Source organism: Euphorbia lathyris, chromosome 2, assembly GCF_963576675.1.
Source record: "Euphorbia lathyris chromosome 2, ddEupLath1.1, whole genome shotgun sequence".
NCBI classification, from domain to species: domain Eukaryota; kingdom Viridiplantae; phylum Streptophyta; class Magnoliopsida; order Malpighiales; family Euphorbiaceae; genus Euphorbia; species Euphorbia lathyris.
This window is the reverse complement of record NC_088911.1, coordinates 133,224,673-133,242,314: the sequence shown is the minus strand read 5'-3', so window position 1 is coordinate 133,242,314 and position 17,642 is coordinate 133,224,673. Positions and strand designations below refer to the sequence as shown.

The 17,642-nt window shown below is 35.5% G+C and overlaps 1 protein-coding gene across 2 annotated transcripts; it reads left to right on the top strand.

Annotated features, from left to right (window-relative positions):
* The first annotated feature begins 7,740 nt into the window (after positions 1 to 7,740).
* On the top strand, positions 7,741 to 15,132 carry LOC136219990 (probable acyl-CoA dehydrogenase IBR3). 2 transcript variants are annotated; one of them, XM_066007626.1, is made up of 17 exons: positions 7,741 to 8,009; positions 8,090 to 8,224; positions 8,303 to 8,443; positions 8,550 to 8,681; positions 8,879 to 9,064; positions 9,278 to 9,355; positions 9,528 to 9,647; positions 10,231 to 10,329; positions 10,424 to 10,541; positions 11,181 to 11,437; positions 11,556 to 11,750; positions 12,100 to 12,242; positions 12,555 to 12,639; positions 12,724 to 12,933; positions 13,216 to 13,368; positions 13,926 to 14,030; positions 14,662 to 15,132. In XM_066007626.1, exons 1-17 carry the CDS (start codon positions 7,872 to 7,874, stop codon positions 14,851 to 14,853), a joined length of 2,487 nt encoding a protein of 828 aa, XP_065863698.1. In that variant the 5' UTR covers positions 7,741 to 7,871; the 3' UTR covers positions 14,854 to 15,132. The 2 variants fall into 2 exon arrangements, with proteins under 2 accessions (XP_065863698.1, XP_065863699.1); XM_066007627.1 differs by having other exon boundaries at positions 7,873 to 8,009; positions 8,133 to 8,224.
* Positions 15,133 to 17,642: the final 2,510 nt, after the last annotated feature.

Below are 17,642 nucleotides of genomic sequence, written 5' to 3'. Positions count from 1 at the left end.
CCTGCCAGAAAATCAAGTAGACAAGTCAAGAAACCCACATGGCAAAAGGATTTTGTAACCAGCAATGTTATTTATATGTCAGATGATGTCCCCACTATGCCATTATTCAATCAGCAACACTGTGCTTTTGTTAGCAAAGTTGAGCAGGAGCCAGAACCTACTACTTACCAAGCTGCTTGCAAGAATGAAAATTGGGTAAAAGCAATGGATGCTGAAGTGGAAGCATTAGAGAAGAACGGTACTTGGCAGATCACTAAGTTACCAAAGGGAAAGAAGGCAATCAAGTCTAGATGGATTTTTAAACAGAAGTTTCTTGCAGATGGAAGCTTGGATAAATACAAGGCTAGGCTTGTGGCAAAAGGGTACAACCAGAAGATGGGTATTGATTACAGTGATAGCTTCTCACCAGTGGCCAAAGTTGTTACTGTCAGGTTATTTTTGGCATTGGCAGCCCATTTTAAATGGGATATATATCAAGTAGATATTAACAATGCTTACCTACATGGTTTCATAGAAGAAGAGCTATACATGGAGCCACCTGAGGGCTACACCAAAACCAAACCAGGGGAAGTTTGTAAGCTCATAAAATCCATCTATGGCCTCAAACAGGCAGGCAGGCAATGGAATAAAGAGCTCACATCTACACTACTTAAGCTGGGATTTCACAGGTCCATTCATGACTATTGTTTATTTACAAAGTCAGAGGGACAAGAGTTCATAGTGCTAGTGGTTTATGTAGATGATATCTTGCTTACAGGGACTTCTAAGGACATGATTGATGCAATTAAACTTACTTTGCATGAGTCTTTCACAATTAAAGACTTAGGAATTGCTAAGTACTTTTTGGGAATAGAAATATCCAGGAATGATACAGGCATTGTTATATCTCAGCATAAGTACATAAAGGACATGTTATTAGAAGCAGGCTTGCAAGAAGCAACACCAACTTCTAGTCCTTTCCCAGCAGGCATTGACTTTTCTCAGTCAAGTCCTCTCATACCAAATGCTGAACAATACAGGAGAATAGTGGGGAAACTATTGTATTTGGGATTCACACGCCCTGATATTGGTTATGTTACTCAGCAGTTAAGCCAATTCCTACAAGAGCCTACTGTTCTACATATGAATGCAGTCCTCCATGTCCTTAAGTATCTAAAGGGTACAATGACAATGGGATTACAATATCCTAGTGGATCAGAGTTGCAACTTTGTGCTTATTGTCATAATGATTATTCTCATATGATAAATAAGGCACCTATGTCTCTAGCAGCATACAGTGATGCAGATTGGGCGCGATGTAAGCTTACCAGGAGATCTGTTGGAGGATACTGTGTATTTCTGGGAGGTGCTTTGATTTCTTGGAAGGCGAAGAAGCAGGCTACTGTTAGCAAATCATCAGCAGAAGCAGAGTACCGTGCCATGGCTACAACCTCCTGCGAAGTTCAGTGGTTAACTTTTTTATTGAAGGAGTTTAAGGTTCATGTGCAACAACCCATCCCTCTGTACTGCGATAATAAGGCAGCAATCCACATCGCAGAAAATCCGGTGTTTCACGAGCGAACGAAGCATCTGGATATTGATTGTCACATAGTCAGAGATCATCTTCAAAATGGGTTATTAACGACCCCCTTTGTGTCTTCTAGTGACCAATTGGCAGACTTACTCACTAAACCTCTCAGTTATTCTCAAATGGTACCGATTTTGGGACAAATGGGAGTGGTTAATCTTCAAAGATCCGGCAAGGGTGATTGATTTTTCATTCCGGTGATTGTTTTCAAATTGAAGAAGATGCAATTAGGGATTTTCCTTCAACGGTCATATTTTGCACGTGAGGGGAGGTGTCTTACTTATTGCTCACGTGAAGGGAGGCTGTTGAATTAAGTTGCACGTGAGCAACACATGCTGAAGACTCAGTCAAAGCAGTCAACAAAGAATGCCAGCTCAGCATAACTGACTAACAACTCTAGGCGGGAAAATTAGATTAGTTGGTTAGGCATTTCTAGCTTGTATAAGAACACTCTCTGTAATCAGTTTTCATTCAAGCGAATAATACATTTCCTGATTCTTCTTTCTCTTATTTTCTCTCCACAATTCACAATGTTCACAAAAATGATTGGGATTTCTTTGTATAATTGTTCTGACACATAATTGATTTCTAGTGTTGTTTTAGGATTGTCAGACAGTTCTGCAAATCTTATTTCTTGCAGGAATCAGTCTTAGAGGTTCAAGTTTTTGGGTAAAGCTCTGTCTCCAAGTGTGGCTAGAAACGCTTTTGCTGCATTAATTGTAGCCTTGTATGAAAATTTCATCAGGTAAAAAATTTGGAAATGTGAAAGCATAAAAAAGATGATTTGTTCCCAAGGTATTCGTTTCTTCTATGTCTCCATACTTGTTACTAATGAATAGTCATTTCAAATTTTTCGTTATTAGTTTTTAAGAAAATGCTTATTTCTTATTTCCTTTGTGCTTAGTTCTTTCTTGTGAAAAAATCTTCAGGTTTCTGTTCCTGATTAAAGTTTACTCAACATTAGGAACTTCGTACCAAATTAAGACTATTACAGGTAGTTTAATTGAACTTCCCATTCAAGTTCTTATGTGTTAAATATCCCAAATTAGCTAGTTAGATAGGCAATGTGCTATTTTAAAAATGAGGTAATATACTCTAAAAAACTTAGATGTATGGTGTTAGTAATACATTAATTATGCACCCTCTGATTTTGGGAGTGTTGACGGTGATAGTAATTATTTGTTTTAGGAAGGCAAATGTTATATGACATTTTCATGTTTGCAGATTAACAAGGATTTGAGAAGAATGAAAGGATTTAAATCTCAGGAGGAATATAGTTTGTTTGATCTTAGGAATTGTTGTAGAACATATCAGAACCGATGTTGTTTGGGAAGAATGGGCGCAATGAGCTTGTAATGTTTAGTTACATTTTTCTAATCATTTTGAGTTGAATATTATTGTTACATAATAGATCATTTTGTGTTGATTTTTTGTTTGATTTATGTCTACATATTAGGTTATGGTTTGATGTTGAAGAATGAACTAGTAAATTACTTGTTGAAAATTAGTAATTTAGTGGTTTTAATTAATAATTAGCTTTTAGAGATAATATGTGGTTCTGTAATTCTTTCAATTACATATAGTAATTTAGTGGTTTTAATTAATAATTAGCTTTTAGAGATAATATGATACTATTATATAGGGACGACAATCATTCCTAAAAACGCAATCGTCCCTATGAATGGGGATAAGATGTCGTCCCTATGAACGGGGACGATAGTCGTCTCTAAAAACATGGACGACAGATGAGATGTCGTCCCTCAGAATGGGGACGACATGTCGTCCCTAGGAATAGGAACGACAGTCGTCCCTCAAAATGTGGACGACATGTTGTCCCTCAAAACGGGGACGACAATCGTCCCTCTCAATGGGGACAACAGTCGTCCCTAAGAATGGAGACGACAGTCGTCCCTCTAAATGGGGACGACATCATTTTTTTTTTGTCCTCTATAGAATCAAGGACGGAGGAAACAAGGACAAAAAATGGGGACGAAAAATTTGTCCCCTAAAGTATAGGGGACGAGTTTTTATGATTTCGGGGACGATTTTTGTGGTCCCCGAAAGTGTTTTTTTTTTGTAGTGCATGTTGATTACAACTAGATGGAGGGTGGTAAATTTCCTAATTTTGTCATCCAGGTCCAAAGCATTTTTACCTCCACCGAGGTACTTCACCATCTGCGTAGACTAGAAAGAAAGAGGATTTAAATACCCATTGTCGGATCATATTGCCTCCATTCTAGAGACACATTGTCTGTTCCCAGCCCAAATTCATATGAATGCTTGGATGGATTTACGCATATCTAACCAATCATAAATTAGTTATATGGTATAACGAGATCGATCGCCCACAATACCTTTAGATTCATCGAGCCAGTTCTTAGTAGGCGTACTTTTTGTATATTTCTGGCTTTTATAACCATTTGCTTCCCTTCATGTATGGAACTGTGATCATATTATCAGAGATTAATATAAGATCTTCGATTAGAGCTTAACTATAAGCTCGAGCTTTTAGTTTAATCGGTTCCATAACACATATTACGTGCTAATTTTTTAGTGCAGAAAAGGACCATCCTCCAAATGAGGGGAAATGTTGTGCCTCTAATTATCGGGGATGTAACCATATCTTCTCTGGTTAAAAATGCGACTGGAGGCATTACGCTTAATGAACCAGCATATGTTCCTTCAACACATCGTCAGCCTCTTCATACTTTATCCAAATCTGATGGAAAATGGCCCATCAAGGTAAGTTTTTTTAGACTCATTGTGCGCTTTTTCCTTAACCTTGGACAATCAACTGATTTGTTTCATTATTTTTTAGGAGGAGCAGTCTAAACTATCCCTGATGGACTACTACACCTATTGAAACATCCATGAATCCCAAGTATTCGTCGACCATATAGTTAAAGATACTAAGATAAGTACCATAGTCCCTTTAGGAAGGAAGAACATGAAAGGGAAAATGGTGTCTGTGATATCCACCCAGATGGACGAATATGATTTATCCAACTAGATGGGGTGCTCTCGTCTAACTTTTTACAATATACAATCGTTCCCTAAAGCCATGGGTTTAGGCCTCCTTTGATTGTTCAATTGTAAAAAGACATTATATTGTATTCATGACATACATATTTTTTCGATCATTATTGTGCATTCACCCTTATTCAAAAGGCATGATTGGCAAACATTACTGCGTGGAATTTAAAACATTATGCACAACTTCTATCCATACTTATTTTGGGTTTTCCCTAGACTGGGTCGCATATCAGCATGCATTGATAGGGCGAACCTTATATAGATTCATGTCAATTCGGTATGTGGCCTTTGTATTTTATTGTGCGGATTTTATCTCATTGATATCTCTGAGAGGTTTCGAACTTAAAATATATAATTCGAACCTTATTTCCATCATTTGAAACTCCTACATCCGTACACACGGGTCCGAGTTTTAAAGGTTTTCTCTTAGGATTGATCATTCCTTTCATCGAGTTTTCACATATGGAGTCGTCTCCCATAAATTGAGATCTAGTTTAATAGCTCTAAATTTTTTATAATACTCGAGTTAAATTATAATTTGCATATACAACTAATCATAATAAGAAACAACTTTCTAATGGCTTTAAACTTCTCAACTAAGATATTTCATTAATTTAGGGGGTCCAACATTTTTAGCTAACTTCTTTGGGTATATGTTGACGTGCACCAGAGTGGACCCCATAGATACAAATGCAAAAGTTAGTGATCAATTAGAGCATAGAAAGTGGTATCTTACATCATGAACAGAGAGAAAGTAAATACTACATATTTTTAAGTCTTTATTAATGTGAAGATACAATTTTCCCCTAGACTGACCGGTGGGGTGGATTCTACTTTGGGCTTCTATCCTTTATTATTAGTCGGTCTTCTAAAGTGGAACATGATTTAGAAAGTGAATTGGGCATATGCTAGGATTTGTTCCGAAACAGATGCCCCATCTTTCTTCCATTTCGAACATTAATTTGAAAAGGTGGTTAATAACTTATTCCCTATGCCCTTCTTCCAAGGGTTTATTATTGTTGATCGAGGTTTGTCTAACTTTTGATGTAAAATTAGTGGTACCTATAGTGGTGAAAAGGTATATAGACTCGGGGTGAGTCATATAAAACCTTTTCACATTTCGCGGTTCTCGGGTATAAGGCATGAAGACAACACTTCATTTACATTTGAATCCCAAATTAAAAAAACTTTACCATAAAAGGTATATAAATTTGTTGATCTTTTATATTTGAAGATCTGTAACTTGCTTCTCTATTTCAGTTCTTGTGAAATGCCCAAACTTTCCTCTTTTCTAAACGTATTTTGTATTGGCGATTCTAGTAAAGCATATATGAATCCCTCTATTGAGAGATAAAAAAAAGAAGTTGTCACTGATATAATGGGAAATTCTTCCCAAACTTTTGTTCAATATATGAATTTTTTTTTTTTTTGTGTCTTTCAAGCTTTCAACAATGCCAATATTAATCTAAGTACACTATAATAAGAAAGTAAAGAAAAAGTTATTTAAGTATGAAAAGAATTGTCGACGCACTTTAAACACTAGATTCAACCATTGTTATCGTCCCACACCTCATAAGAATCGCCACCCAGCTGACGAGGTTGCTATTATATTTACCCTTGAATATTTGACATTGATTGACGTAGTATATCAAATTAGAGGACCATATAGGCCCGATGTTCGAGCAAAAAGCTTAATGGATGATAACATCTTTATACTTTATGAGGCACACTTTGAGCGTGATTTTTGAGTTCCCTTGATACTGTTTTTTCGAGAAGTCCTACAAGATTTGAACCTAGCCCTCAGACAGATAACTCTTATCACTTAGTCTCAATTGGTTTCCCTACAACGATCAAGAATAAGAACTCTTGTCACGTGAATTGGAAGACACAAAGTTGTCCTCACCTTTCTAAGCCTGTCAACAAAATTCTCAAGTCGAGAAATAAAATTATAATTGTCCAGAAGAAGACCCTTTTTTTTTCCTTTCCCACAAATTGGAATCCTGCCTTTATAAAGTAGGGACACGTATATATCAGGTATAGCTTCTCTTGAGATCGAGCAATTGTTTAAAAAGTTTAATTGGCTATTTGAACTTTCAAAGTGTCTCGTATTTCCATTAACTTGTATAAAATATCTAATTATTGTCCTGAACTTGCGTAAAATGTAACCAATTAATCAATCGGTTGCAAAAAATTAAAATGTATGCGGAAGATGTGTTGCATGTCCTTAAAATGTTATTACATAATTCACAGAATATATTAAAATGAAAGTTCTTACTTGCTCAATTGTAAAACTTACATTCTCTAATATTAGAACTGCATACCTCGATTTTTATCGTTTTACAATTTTTAAGACGCGTGCAATATATTTTTGAAATTAACTTACTTTTTTTTTCAAGTTAGTGATTAATTGGTTAGAATTTTAGATAAATTCAGAGGACTAACAAATATTTTATATAAAGGGTATATCAAAACACTTAAAAGTTTAAAGGTCAATCATTTTTTTGGTTTGTTTTTAAGTTGAGGGTCAAAATGATGTATTAAACCTTAAAATTATAAATGTAAAATAAATGATTATATTTGGCCGTTTAATCCAACTCATAAGAGCACCTCTAGTAGGTGTTACAAGTTTGTCACTTGTAACACCCAACCACTAGAGGGGTAATCATTTGCTTATTACAAAATGTAGTAAGTTACTATATTTTGTAACAAAAAAAAGGACAACAAAAAATATTATTAAAAGATTTTTCTCTTCTTTTAAGAGTAATTTTTTTTTATTTGTCAATTGTTTTTAGTCCTTCAAATTTTAATTGTTTTTTTTATTGATTTATGAATAATAAGTATTTATAAAAAATTATTAATTATATATTAATTGAAATAGTGTATAGTGTTTATAATAAGTGGATCCTATTAAATTTTGAAGTAATAAAGAGTTATAGTAAAGTGTTTTCTATGCTTAGATGACACTCAATTATAACAAACCTTTGTTACAACCACTAAACATGCTCTAGTAAGCCTATCCAAATAGAAATTCACTTTCTTTTACAAATCTTGTACACGTGTCAGAGCGTGACACAAACGCACATCTAGTCGAGCGTATAACAAACAAAACATTAATTGTCGTTTTGGCAGACTGTCTGTTAGCTGATTGATTTTCCAAAGCAAAGTCGCCATTCCTAAACAGAGGAAATCGAAGCAAACATCACATCCTCTTCTTCCACCTCCTTCGCCATTCGCTTTCATCTCTACTTCCTGATCTAAATTGGAATCGAAAATGGCGATTCATACATCTGAATTGTTAAAGAAAGTTGAAGCTGCTCAAGATTTTGATCGTCATGCTTTGTTCAGTTATGTCTCTGCTAATGTGCCTGGCTTCCCCGTCGCTTCTTCCTCTTCCTTCTTCGTTAAACAGGTAATTTGTCGTCTCTACTTTCATCCTCTTCGAACTTCATTAATTTTTTTTTTTAATTTCAATGTGTGCGTTAAATTTAGTTCGGGCATGGCCAATCGAACCCTACGTATCTACTGGAAGCAGGTTCTGGTGCTTCCGTGAAACGGTACGTTTTGAGGAAGAAGCCTCCTGGTAAATTGCTCCAGTCTGCTCATGCTGTGGAAAGAGAATATCTGGTAATTTCTGATATAAGTGAAATCTTCAATTTGGTTTAACGAATCCCCCTGGTTGTTTTGATATTTTCTATGCGACAGGTTCTGCGGGGGCTTGGTGAGCACACGCAAGTTCCAGTTCCAAAAGTGTTCTGTTTGTGCACAGATCGTAGCGTAATTGGAACTGAATTTTACATTATGGAGTTTTTGGAAGGACGCATTTTCATTGACCCCAAATTACCGGTGTGGAATTTTATTTGGTTTATGTTTTGCTAATTTGCCAATTTGATGGTAGTTGTGATATAAATATGAGGCGTGGAGGAATTGAGGCGATAATTTGTTTGATCAGGGTGTGACACCCGAGAGCAGGAAGGCAATATATAGAGAAACTGCTAGAGTGCTGGCTGCTCTACATTCTGCTGATGTGGATGCTATTGGTCTAGGGAAATATGGACGTCGAGATAACTACTGCAAACGACAGGTGTTTGGTTTATAACTGTAGATATTAACATTTGTTATTATCACGAAAAAGTTCAGTTTGAGGTTATCTTGTTGGGTATAGACGGAACTAGGGAGGGCCTGTATTGGTAGATAAGTACAATAGAAGCTTTTAGCATGAAGTCTTACTATACAACTCTATGGTGGTCCTGATGTTCATTTTTCATCCTCATTTTTTAGGTGGAGAGATGGACCAAGCAGTACATTGCATCCACTGGTGAGGGTAAGTCCCCTAGAAATCCAAAGATGTTGGAGCTGTCTGACTGGTTACGGCAAAATATTCCTCCTGAAGATGCTTCAGGAGCATCAGCAGGCCTCGTTCATGGAGATTTCCGCATTGATAACATTGTATTTCATTCCACGGAGGTCCATAACTTTTAAATGCTTTTATTGATTTGAACATGTTTTATCTTTGTGAAACTTATCCCGGAGCTTAAATATTTGATTATATCATCCTTTCTGTTAAAGTCCATGATTAAGAAAGTTATACGGATGCATTACTGATCATTATTAATTGTTTGGAATAACTTGATTTGATATAAATCATTAATAGGGTAAGAAACTTTTTTGATGTTGCAGGATCGTGTGATTGGTATTCTTGACTGGGAATTGTCTACCCTTGGGAACCAGATGAGTGATGTTGCATACAGCTGTTTGGTACTAGTCATTCTTCACTTTCTACTTTTTCTTCAAATTTTCCAGTCAACCAATGATACAAATGCTGTGTTATTCTGCTAAGATCTGGTTAATTTTGATATGTCTATTTTGCAAAGGTCTAACTTTTTAATGGGTTACATCTGGTTATTCATGCTTCGGTCTTTCTTGGCAGGCGTATATTGCGGATCATAACCTTGATGGTCAAGAACTTAATAAAGGATTTGAACTTACTGGAATTCCAGAAGGGGTTCCTCCACTGGCAGAATATTTGGCGGAATACTGCTCTGCTTCTGTAAGTTTCACCCTGAATTTCTCTGATTATGTTGTCTGGCAATTTTGTGAAACTCAAGGTAATAATTTTATGGGGACGTTTAATTAATGATTACTATAATCGTGGTCCAGAAGTTGGTTGATGAAGAGAATTTCTTGCATGAACTCAGTCCTCCATATAGATTATGGACTGACCTATTATAACACCATGTGGCTGGATCATTGAAAGCAGTACAATTACATTTTTTATTCAAAGGCCAGTTATCTAACCCCATTGGACGAATTATGTAAGTAAATAGTTAAAGGATTCGAAGGAAGTGGTTAGTCCATAGCATGTGTAATTCATGCAAGAAACTTCCATGGACAAACGTGCAAGTGCACAAGGTATTTTTGCTACCGGCTAAATTAGCAATATGGAAACACAGAAATGAAACAGGTACCCTTAAATGATATTTCAAAAAATAAATATAAGAAATGCAGAAACAGTGCAAATAATAAAATGTCAGAGTATATTTATAAGTTTTAAAATTTTAAGCTTGCATTTGTATAAATTCATAAATTTTAGTCCGACTGACTGGAAGTAATTTTCATGGTGGAATGTCTAGGGAAAACCATGGCCAGCCAATAAGTGGAAGTTCTATATTGCCTTGGCAATGTTCCGAGGGGCATCTATCTATGCTGGGATACATAGTAGGTGGATGATGGTAATGTATTAAAGATAAAACAGTATCTCTTAAAAAAATGCTAATCTTATATGAAAAGCCTTCTTCACGGAATACATTTTGTCGCCAAATTCAGGGTAATGCCTCTGGAGGTGAGCGTGCTCGAAACGCTGCAGGTCAAGCTAATGGTCTCATAGACTCCGCATGGGCTTTTATTGCAAGAAAATCTGTCCTCCCTTCTCACCCTCCACCTGGTATCTCTAAGTACTTAGAATTTTATTTGTCTCCTCAGATATCTTTCTCATAATAATGCATCCCTATTTTAGGAAGTATTTTTATGACTATATTGTGTTAAGACGGTAGAGTTACTAGAATAACATTATTCTTGGCTTAGCATAAGGGACCTATCTAACATCGAACAAAAATTTGAGAGGGGAAGTTTAGAGAAATGTCTAACGGGCGGACGGCCCGGTGCACTACGCGTCCCCGCTGAGCGAGGGTCCAGGGAGGGGTCCCACCACAAGGGTGTACTGGGGCAAGCCTTCCCCTGCCAATTTATTTGGCAAGAGGCCGCTCCTAAGACTCGAACCCGTGACCTCTTGGTCACACGACAACAACGTTTACCGTTGCGCCAAGGCTCGCCCTCAGAGAAATGTCTAAAAAGAGTTATAAATACTTGAATTTTGCTTCGATTAGCAATAAAGAGAAGGATGTTTATCGATTGTGTCTTTAACTGTGCAGGAGATAAAAGGGTTTTACTTAAAAGAAACCCATAACAAGCTATAGGCACTAGTTGCATTGAAGACATTATGTTTGAAGCATCATGTTATTCCCTTCATTTGTTCTATGTGAACATGTTATCTAAGCTGCATTCTTTTCTGTTTACCATGCAGTCCTAACAGCACACAATTACGCAATACAGATCAGCAGTAAGAACAAAATTCTAGAAGAAAGTGGGAGGTTTGTGCCCAGCAAAAAGGTGTTGGAATTGAGGAAAAAATTAATTAAGTTTATGGAAGATCACATTTACCCATTGGAAAATGAATTCTACAAGCTTGCTCAGTCTTCCTCGCGTTGGACAGTGCACCCAGAGGAAGAAAGGTTGAAGGCGCTGGCAAAGAAAGAAGGGCTATGGAACTTATGGATACCTGTATTTCTTTTCTCATCTTTGTTGGCTCCTTGATTGGATTTTTTCTGTTGTTACTGTTCTTCGTAATAAGCTAAGTGCTTGAAATATGAGATATATGTGAACTTTTGTTTTACTGCAGTTCGATAGTGCTGAAAGAGCAAAAAAGTTGATTTTTGATGGAAGTAATTCTGCTGTTTCTAATGATACTCCTGATCAATTACTTGGTGCGGGTCTCTCAAACCTTGAATATGGATATCTTTGTGAGATCATGGGTCGTTCTGTCTGGGCTCCACAGGTGTTCAATTGTGGTGCACCTGACACCGGAAATATGGAGGTAAGAAACAGTTTCATGTTCTTTAAGGTGTGTAATACCTCTGAAAACTGTGGAACATCTGCACATATAAGTAGCTCTGGTAACACATTGCCAAACTCTAGAATTGGAATTTTTAGAGAGCAAGAACTTGCTTAATTAAACAAGTGAAAAGGCACAATAGCAGTATAGGAAGATGCATGAGGTGTTATGTAAGTTTTGCACTGCTTCAATGCCATCTAGGTAAATAGCTGAAAGAACATGCATCTTAAATTATTTTTGAAATTTTCATGTAGAATGACATGGTCATGGTTTGTTGTACTACACATGAATATTTATGCATACCTATTCAGTTACGTCCTTTATGATATAGGTTTTACTGCGATATGGGCACAAAGAACAACTGCTCAAATGGCTCGTCCCATTGCTTGAGGGAAAAATCCGTTCTGGATTTGCAATGACCGAACCACAAGTTGCATCATCTGATGCTACAAATATTGAGTGTTCTATTAGAAGGTAGCTTCCTGAAAAGGCTTGTTATTGGATATTAAGTAGATTGACATTATGCTGTTGTATTTGCTTCTCAGTATGTTAAAGCAGAGTGGTGATAAACATAGGGCTGTCAACTTCTGACATGATAACACAATAGAGACCCGTCCGACACAATTATCATTTTTCTTGCATTTACATCATGTATAATCATGTGGTGTGTGTATATATATATCACATAACATGATTATGACACGATAACCCACTTTGACACCCCTAGATAAAGATACGATATATGCAATTATTTTGGATTTCTACCTAATTGCCTTTATTATACAGGCAAGGAGATTCATATATCATCAATGGGAGAAAGTGGTGGACAAGTGGAGCCATGGATCCAAGGTGTAAAGTTCTTATATTGATGGTTAGTATTTACTCTCTATGGTTGGCCAGGGTGATTCTATTAGTTGTTCATTTAGTTAAGAAACTTAGTTATAATGATATGCAGGGAAAAACTGATTTCACTGCCGCCAGGCATAAGCAGCAATCCATGATCTTAGTGGACATGCAGACTCCAGGTGTGCATATAAAGAGACCACTCCTGGTTTATGGCTTTGATGATGCACCTCATGGTCATGCTGAAATGTCATTTGAAAATGTATGCGTGCCTGCAAAGAATATCTTACTCGGAGAAGGTCGTGGATTCGAGATTGCTCAGGTACACTTTTCTTATCTGCAAGCTGTATAATGGATTACAACAGCAGTAACGCTTTCGTTTCATGTTGATCTTGGAATTATATTCTAATTAAATTTCTAAGCTAGTGAACTTTGGATAATAAGTTGAATCACACACGAGAGGTCCTATTTTGACATCCTTACTGTTTAATTGAGAAAGTTGATATAGGTGAATTGAGCACTGAAAGCATGCATGGTCCACTATGTTGATAAATTTACCATTTGCTAATTGATATGCAATAATAGTGATTCTATATCCTTCCAGGGTAGACTTGGTCCAGGGAGATTGCACCACTGCTTGAGATTAATTGGTGCAGCTGAGCGAGGGATGCAATTAATGGTTCAAAGGGCTCTCAGCAGAAGAGCATTTGGGAAACTAATTGCTGAGCACGGCTCATTCCGTTCAGATGTTGCCAAGGTTTTTTATTTAACTTTTCATTGAGGGTATAATATTACATCTACAGAAAGAAAATTTGTGTACTTCCAAGAAATGTGGGTACTCTCTTCAAAAAAATAAAATAAAAATGTGGGTACTTACGTTGCATAGAAACGGAAACAGTTACTGAAACGGAAACTGGAAAACTTTACAGGAAACACATTACTGGAAACAGAAACGTTCGAGTAACGTGTAAATAATAGAAATATATTTAAAAAGAATACATACAAGTCGCCTAATATAGAGTAAGTTTTTTCATTTTGAAAGCTTGTAGAAGATGATCGAGAAAATATTAGAAATTTACTGTACATGTGATTAACATTGATCCACTTTTGAAAACATTACATCCTAGGAAATGAGTTTTCAATTAGTTCGCGGGTTCCGGTTTCTGAGCTTTAAAATTGAAGTTTCAGTGCAAAATAGATGGATACCAATAGTACCAGGAATCTTCAATTAAAAAGCAGTGCTGGTTTATGGAGTCTAAATGTGTCAACTCTCTGTTAGTTTATACTGATGTTAAGTTATTTTGCATTACTCAGTGTCGAATAGAGCTGGAACAAACCAGATTGTTGGTTTTAGAGGCAGCTGAGCAGCTTGATAGGCTTGGAAACAAAAAGGCTCACGGAATCATTGCAATGGCTAAGGTAATGTTTGGCTTGTTAGTACAAAGTAGAAAACCATTGATCTTTTCAGTTTTTGTTGTTGAAGCTCTTGATTTTTCAATTTGACACATTGAGCCTGCAATAAATAATTGCATACATTATAAGTCCTTGGTTACTAGAAGAGTTAGCTGTGAACATCAAATTCAGTTAAAAGAGTGTTACTAGTTTTATTTGTGTGAAATTGCAATTTTTACTATTAGAAATGAGGATTTTACAATTTTTTAGTAATCGCATTAGACATAGAAAGTCTCAAAATGTTAAAAAAGCATTTTCAAATGAAAATAAAATGAATAAAATTTTATGTTCACATCTAGTTGTCAAGGTGACCAAAGGGTTAATCTGTACAATTATACTTGTTTCATGGTTCAATGCGTCAACTTAGATTAGGGGCTTGATCAACAAAATTTCGGGACCTCTTGATGTTTTTCTCCTTGTATATACTGATAGTAAGATGATCAAATGAGTTGATGTTGAATCTCTTAATTAGAGTTGTCAATTTCTGACACGACAATACGATAATTCATATAACCCATTTGACACTGTAATTTTTGTTTAGTTTATCAGTTATAATAATGTTATATAGATTACATAACACGAAAATCCGTTACGACAGGTAGCAGCCCCAAACATGGCACTGAAGGTGCTGGACACAGCAATACAAGTACATGGTGCAGCAGGTGTATCATCTGACACAGTGTTGTCTCATCTTTGGGCAACAGCAAGAACTCTGAGACTTGCAGATGGCCCTGACGAAGTCCACTTGGGTTCCATTGCCAAGTTGGAACTGCAAAGAGCTAAGCTTTGAAACCTTTCCAACTCAACTCTAGACTAATCTTAATAATGCCTTCATTATTTTTGGTTAATTGTTCTGTTGTCAATAATATAATAAAAAAGGGGAATTTACAAATTAAAATAAAAACCTGAACTGGGAAAGTAGTATAATAGCAGGATGTAATTATAATTATTGGCAGGACGATGCTCAATCTTAGTGCTATTAATTCACCTGATATTACTTATTTGTAGAGGTAATAATTATTTACATGACTTTATATACAATGCGAATTCAGCATGAATTTAGTGGGAATGTTTTATTAAATAGAAATGGGTCATTTTAGGTTGATACGTAAATTTAAATTCTTGGAGAGGATTGGGGTTGATCTCTTAATTTAAAAATGATGCTTGTTATATTTTTTCTTAATTAGAAAGTGATATTATATTTTTTCATATTTTTTCTTTGTCATTCTAATTAATGGAGATAATAAAATTTTTGTTGCCTTCTATAGTTACTTTGTTTTCTTACAAAGTAATCATTACTTTGTTTGTTTCACCATTGGATTAATTTTACACTCCACCATCCAATGGTGAGAACAAATAAAGTAATGGTTACTTTGTCAGAAACAAATAAGCATATGAATGTGATGTGGTATTAGTAGGTTTAGGGTTTTTTTTATATTAAATAGATTTTATCTGCATTTGCTCCTGCTGCACTAGAACGAAATCGAGCGATGTGCTTGACTTTGGATTTCCATTTTCTCCTGAAAAAGAGCAAAATATGGAATTCTAAAATTATTAGGAAAATGATATAATTGATCATATTGCTTAGGATAGGCTCTTTGAAACTCGTGACGATACACTTCACGACCGGTTGGTACATAAATTTCTTGCTTAATGTTCCCAATGTGCTATCTATCATTTGCATTGTTGTTTTCTTCATTTCATGCACTAAAAGACAGTGTGGTATTATCATAGTATTGATTTCTCCATTTTCCTCCTAAACTACAAGCATGGTTATCTCTGTTGTATTGATTTCTCCGAGTCCCGGCAAGCGGCGGAGAATTGAGAAAAAAAATACTGGTAACATTTTGGAAAGAATTATATTGAGTCTATATAGTATTATTTCAATGTTTAAAGGTAGATGAGATGGTTAAGAATACTTATTTTTATTTTAGAGGTCCTATGTTCGACTCCCTTTAACCTCATTTTTTTTAAAAAGTTTTTGTTTATTTTTATTTTATTTTCAATAATTGTAAAAACATGTTACCATTATTAATTAATTTAAATGGACTCTTTATTTTTATTTTGATAACACTTTTGAATTGATAAAAAAAGATAACACTTTTGAATTCATTTTTAATATGTCTTTACCATTAAAAAAAATAGACATTTAATATTCATTTTTATTATGTCTTACCATTTAAAAAAAAATAAACATGTTTAATTATCTATTAATTCAATGCTGGTTTCTAAAAAAATGATAATATTTTTACAGTTTTAATGCGTTGGAGGCTAAAAAAAATTTGTCCAGCCCGTTGAAAATTTACCGTCAACCGCACAGTTAATTTCGATTTTTTTTAACGTTTTGAATTTTTTTTTACTGATATGTTTGAACCCCGGGTCATCCGGGGTACTGGTTCCGTCACTGGTCATCATCGTTAGTGGTTGTGTGGCGGTCGACTTTTACCTTCCATCTGGTTTACATTATCGACAACGAAGCCTTATGGAACATTGGCGTTGAGCTCCTGGTTTTGATTCTCTTGTGAATCGAAGGCAGGTGGTGCCATATTGGAGTAAATTGCACAACTAGAAAACTTGTTAAACCGTATATTAGTTATTGAATATTATCAAAATATGGCTGAAGCAAAATGTGATAAAAAAAATCACAATACCAAAATAATTAATGTTAGGCTAAAAACATGGTAATGTTGAATTTTTTTTTTTTTTTTTTTGCTATGCCTAGAAAATGTAGTGATATGAAAAACAGGATGAGCAAAGTATCGAGTAGAAAAAGCTTTGTAAAATGAAATAAAAATCTTTGGTCCCACATCACAAGCTCTCTCACTCGGTTGGAAATCCGTTTAATGATTAGAGCTATACTTGTAGGCGGTCTACAATATGCTACAATTACAAGACCAGACTATTAGATTGAAAGAATTGAATGAAATGAAACTGTATTACTGAATTGAAGAAGAACTACATGAATTGCATTACAATGTCAATGAAGAACATTGGTGAACAGGAGGAAGAAAACTACAGAGGAAGAGAGAATACCAAAAAGTAAGTAATTGAAGAAGAAGAAGAACACCATTTATATAAACGCTAACTCAACCTCTAGTAAAAGTCTAATCTACCCTTACTTAATATAAGTAAATACAAAACAGCCCCTAACATTCCTAACTATAATTTATTAACCCCCCTCAAGCTGGAATACATATTGTGAGAATTCCAAGCTTGCTAAGAAAAAAGTTGAATTGTATTGAAGTCAAAGCCTTTGTAAGAATGTCAGCCAGTTGATCTGAAGTAGATATGCCCAAAGGATGTACCAATCCAGCTTTGTGTTTTTCTCTTACAAAATGGCAATCTAATTCAATGTGTTTTGTTCTTTCATGGAAAGTGGAATTACTGGTTAAGTAAATGGCTGAACTGTTGTCACAAAACAAAGGAATGAGAATCTTGTGCTTGATCTTTAAGAAGTTAAGAAGATAGGTTAACCATTGCACTTCAGCTGTCACTGCAGACATGGCCCTATACTCTGCTTCAGTGGAAGATTTTGAAACAGTCACCTGTTTCTTGCTTTTCCAACTGATTAAAGATTTT